Below are 3,975 nucleotides of genomic sequence, written 5' to 3' on the forward strand. Positions count from 1 at the left end.
ATTAAATTATCATTCATTTTCTTGAAATCGTACCAGACTTTTTGCTCTTTTGTGCTCGAATGTAATAAAAGAAAAATCCAACATTGAAACACAAGATTAATATAATTTATCAACAGACTGGTCTTCTCAGAAAATAATTTTCTGAAATAAGGAAAATTTAGTTATCAGAAACAAAAAATTGTATGTAATCATTATGAAAAAGTATTGACTTGAGTTTTTAAATTTCTTGTATTTTAGTATTTAGTTATCTTGCTTGTAATAAAATTGAAGATATATGAACACTGTTTAGAGAAAAATAATCAAAGAGCTTTTCCCGTGCTAACTAGTATATAAGTTCATAGATGCTTTAAGACTTGCGTAAACGCTATATTGCATGGGATTCTGTGACAAGTTTTATAAAGACTGATTACATAAAAGGTACATCAATATTTAACAAATTGCAAATTAGCATGAAATTAATTTGAATCCTTTACTTATACAGAAAGGAATTATAATTACCACATACAAATGTTAATTTCAATAATACAAAACTTCTTCAGAATTTTAGTCAATTAATCCATAGAAACTTGGAATAATTTAGGTAATTGTGCTCAGAGTAACATTCTTCCATTCCTTCTTGGAGAAAAAATTGCATTAAAATATAACTTATAATGTTAATTAAATGCATTGTATATTTGTGAAAATTTATGAATATATCATGTAGACAACAGCACACAATTTTTTTAATTGGTATTGAAAGTACTATATCTTCATTGATATTTTTTGTTACATTATTTTTAAGCATATAAAAATACAAAAGATGATTTAAAACCCTTTGTTTAAGTTGAATTATATGTATATATATTAAGATATGTCTAAAACTAAACACTTGTACATATTTATTCTTTTACTAACTTTTTGCTATAACCTTAGTTTATATTTATTGAACTATAACTTATTGATTCATAAAGGTACCTTATAATATCTCAATGTAATTTATACTTACAAAGGTATGATTATTATTAAAAAATATTGATATTTCTTATTTATTAAGGAAGTTTATAAAAATATTGTGCGATTGTTATTCAACAAGCTTGATTCGAGGCATTTTCTTCATTAATTTTATATGCATTGAATATCCTGTAAGTTTAATGGAACAAGTTACTAAAACAAACATACAAAATAATGCAGAATAATTAATTAATCATTCAAAAGTAAAAACATTTTACAATTTATCATAACCTATTGGTAATAATGTAACACATGTCTTTGTTATTGAAAAAAAAAGATGTCTCTAGAAACAGCTCTATTGGAATAATAATAGAATTATCGATCCAAAAAAACATCAATCCCGGAATGAATTGTTTAAATATGATCAGTTGTATTTCAGTGATTTCAGTGTAAACTGTATATTGAAAGATAACAAACTTACTATGGGACAAATTCTGGAGTGGTCTGCAATCATAACGGTTGTGAAGGGTTTCGACTTCTCGCGTAAGCGCCCATACAGGCAAAGAATCCAATAAATGCGATGATTAATCCAAGAATCAGTGCTAAGGTATCGCCAAAATCAAAACCGGATGAAGCCGCCGCAAAATCAAAGGTCATGAAAGTAGCGAGCAATACGTAAATCCACATTTTTTACAATGACAAATAAACGTGGTAAAAAAACCTATAATCAGTAATGAGACACCTCATCAATAAATACGAAATTTCTATGTGGTCACAACAATCACGAACTGCTGCTGTTTATTAAACTTACGAATTACAGTATGAAATTATTATTCTTTACGTCCACACACACACACACACACACACCGTACGGGAGTGACGTTTCTACCAGTTTCTACTACGCCTATCTAAGTAATTGTTACTTAGTAAGTCGAAAACGAAATATGGATATAAATAATGGTACTAATCTATGATATATTGTTTTAAGGATTTTATTATATTGAAAATAAAATGAAAACTTTGTTGATCGTTGTTAATGTACTTGTTTCAGTGTGTTTTTCATGTTTTTATTTAGTGATGTAAATACATAAGATGTACAATTTCAGTCAAATAATTACATATAAACTATTGAAGAATGTTTAAATTTAAATCAGTATGAATTTTATTTAAAATATGACCGAAAAATATTTAGTTGCGCCAGAAAATGTCATGTAAACACAGTAGGTACGTCTTATTTCGGAACACAAGTTCCTTATGCATACTACATACCTATACGTAAATACAAACTAAAATGCTGTGGACAACATTAATATTTTACGTATAGTTTTATATAAATTCAATCCTGTTTTATATATTTCAATCGAAATGGCAAATTATTACAGAAATTATTGGCAAAATGTATTATATGTGAGTATACTTATAAAAATGTGCAACTATTTTACTATTTATTTGTTATTGATAAATTCTTAGGAAATCCAATTTTTCTTCAAAAATTCTTTATGTGCATCTTGTAATTGAAAAAAACTTTGTTTAAATGGTATTTATACATTGTGTGGCTGTAAAGATATATCACATCTATGATACAATTTACTGTCTATATTATATTTTAAAATCACTTACTATTTATTTTACAACAATGAAATTAAAAAAATTGGTATCATTATTAATAATTTGATCGGTAATTTAAAAACCTAATTTAGTGACGATAAAGATGTAGCTGTCTGATGCTTAAGGTGGTGTCACTTGCTTACTGGGGGAAGTGTAGAGAGAGATATTATATTGGCGCGTATCGACCGAGTAAAAAGAATTTTTTTACATCGTCGTTTTATATATTTCAACAATTTGAAACAGGTACAGTGATAAAAAGTTGTGTGGTTATTCGTTCGTCTCCCAATTGGAAGTATGTCGAATTTCCCGCATGTTAGTGTGCATCTTTGCAAGGAGATAATCGTTGCCGTTTTGTAGCCATTTTGCTGTCCGTTGATAAATGCAAGATATTTTCGTACCGACTGGTGAACCGCGGGTTTCTAATCATATATAAAGTACGTATGCCTGTCCTGAAGCTTTCAAACGATCTTTTTCACATAGGAACCTCTCCTTTGAAGCAATTATGCACAATTGAAGAATGTTTTGTTCGTAAAGAATACGCGTGTGTACCACGCACGGTACAGAATACTTAAACGCTTGTTCAAATCAATTTCCAAAAAAATAGATTAACGATCATCTTACGATACACTTTTATTCGTCATTTGATCTATCTTTAATCTTGTTTGGTTCTAGGATCAGTAAAATATTCATTTTCTGAAAACTTGCCTGTTGATGTATGAACGAACTTATATATGCATTTAGAATTGAAGAAATATATCGTTTCGTAATGCGTAAATGTAATACTTAGCACAAGATATTGTTGTAATATACTTCTTAAGCAGGTAGATTCTACCTTTTAAAAAGTGTGGACAGAATGTTCAAATTGTTTTGAACATTCAAGGTAACTACTTTACATGTATCAGATTATATTTTATTGTTGTTTCTTATTTGCTTGCTGGACAGTTTATTTAAAATGAAATTGTAATTGTTAATTATCTATACTAATTTGAAACAAAGAGAAAATTATTTTGTCTGAATAAGTAGTGTTGTATAGCTCTGTATATGAATATAATTGTATTGATACATATCTTATATCGATAAGAGTTATATTTAAACAGAGTTCTATCCTCATTGTATATCTTTATAGTTGGTTTATGCTGTGATACATATTGCATATGACTGAGGCATATTTCTTCAAGCACTCCTCCTTTGATAATAATTCCTAGTCCACAACTACTATGGAAATGTTGCATGAAATATTGGACACAATAGATGTTAGTAATGAGAAAAACACAATGGAAATAGTAAACAAGGAAGTTTCTGAGGAAGACATTGTAGTCGAATCTGAGATTGCAGAGGATTCTGTAGAGACAGAAATAGAAGAAATTGTAGAAATAATAGAAGTAGAAGATGAAGAATCGTCACAGGATGGTTCTTTTGTGGAAAATAAAGATTTGA

General features: G+C 28.3%; 1 protein-coding gene and 1 long non-coding RNA gene across 2 annotated transcripts in view; one reads left to right on the top strand and one right to left on the bottom strand.

Moving 5' to 3' along the window:
- Window positions 1-1,050: 1,050 nt before the first annotated feature.
- LOC107194344 lies at window positions 1,051-1,772 on the bottom strand. Its single transcript, XR_001516343.1, has 3 exons — window positions 1,742-1,772; window positions 1,412-1,651; window positions 1,051-1,119 (listed from the first exon to the last, which is right to left on the bottom strand). It is a non-coding gene; the product is annotated as an uncharacterized LOC107194344 (long non-coding RNA).
- Window positions 1,773-3,755: 1,983 nt separating this feature from the next.
- Window positions 3,756-3,975, top strand: part of LOC107194343 (zinc finger protein 184-like) — a 3,139-nt gene continuing 2,919 nt past the window's right edge. Inside the window, 1 exon segment of the mRNA XM_015583956.1 lies at window positions 3,756-3,975. Within this exon segment, the coding sequence (XP_015439442.1) occupies window positions 3,756-3,975 (220 nt within the window).

Source organism: Dufourea novaeangliae, unplaced genomic scaffold (assembly GCF_001272555.1).
Source record: "Dufourea novaeangliae isolate 0120121106 unplaced genomic scaffold, ASM127255v1 scaffold28, whole genome shotgun sequence".
NCBI lineage: Eukaryota > Metazoa > Arthropoda > Insecta > Hymenoptera > Halictidae > Dufourea > Dufourea novaeangliae.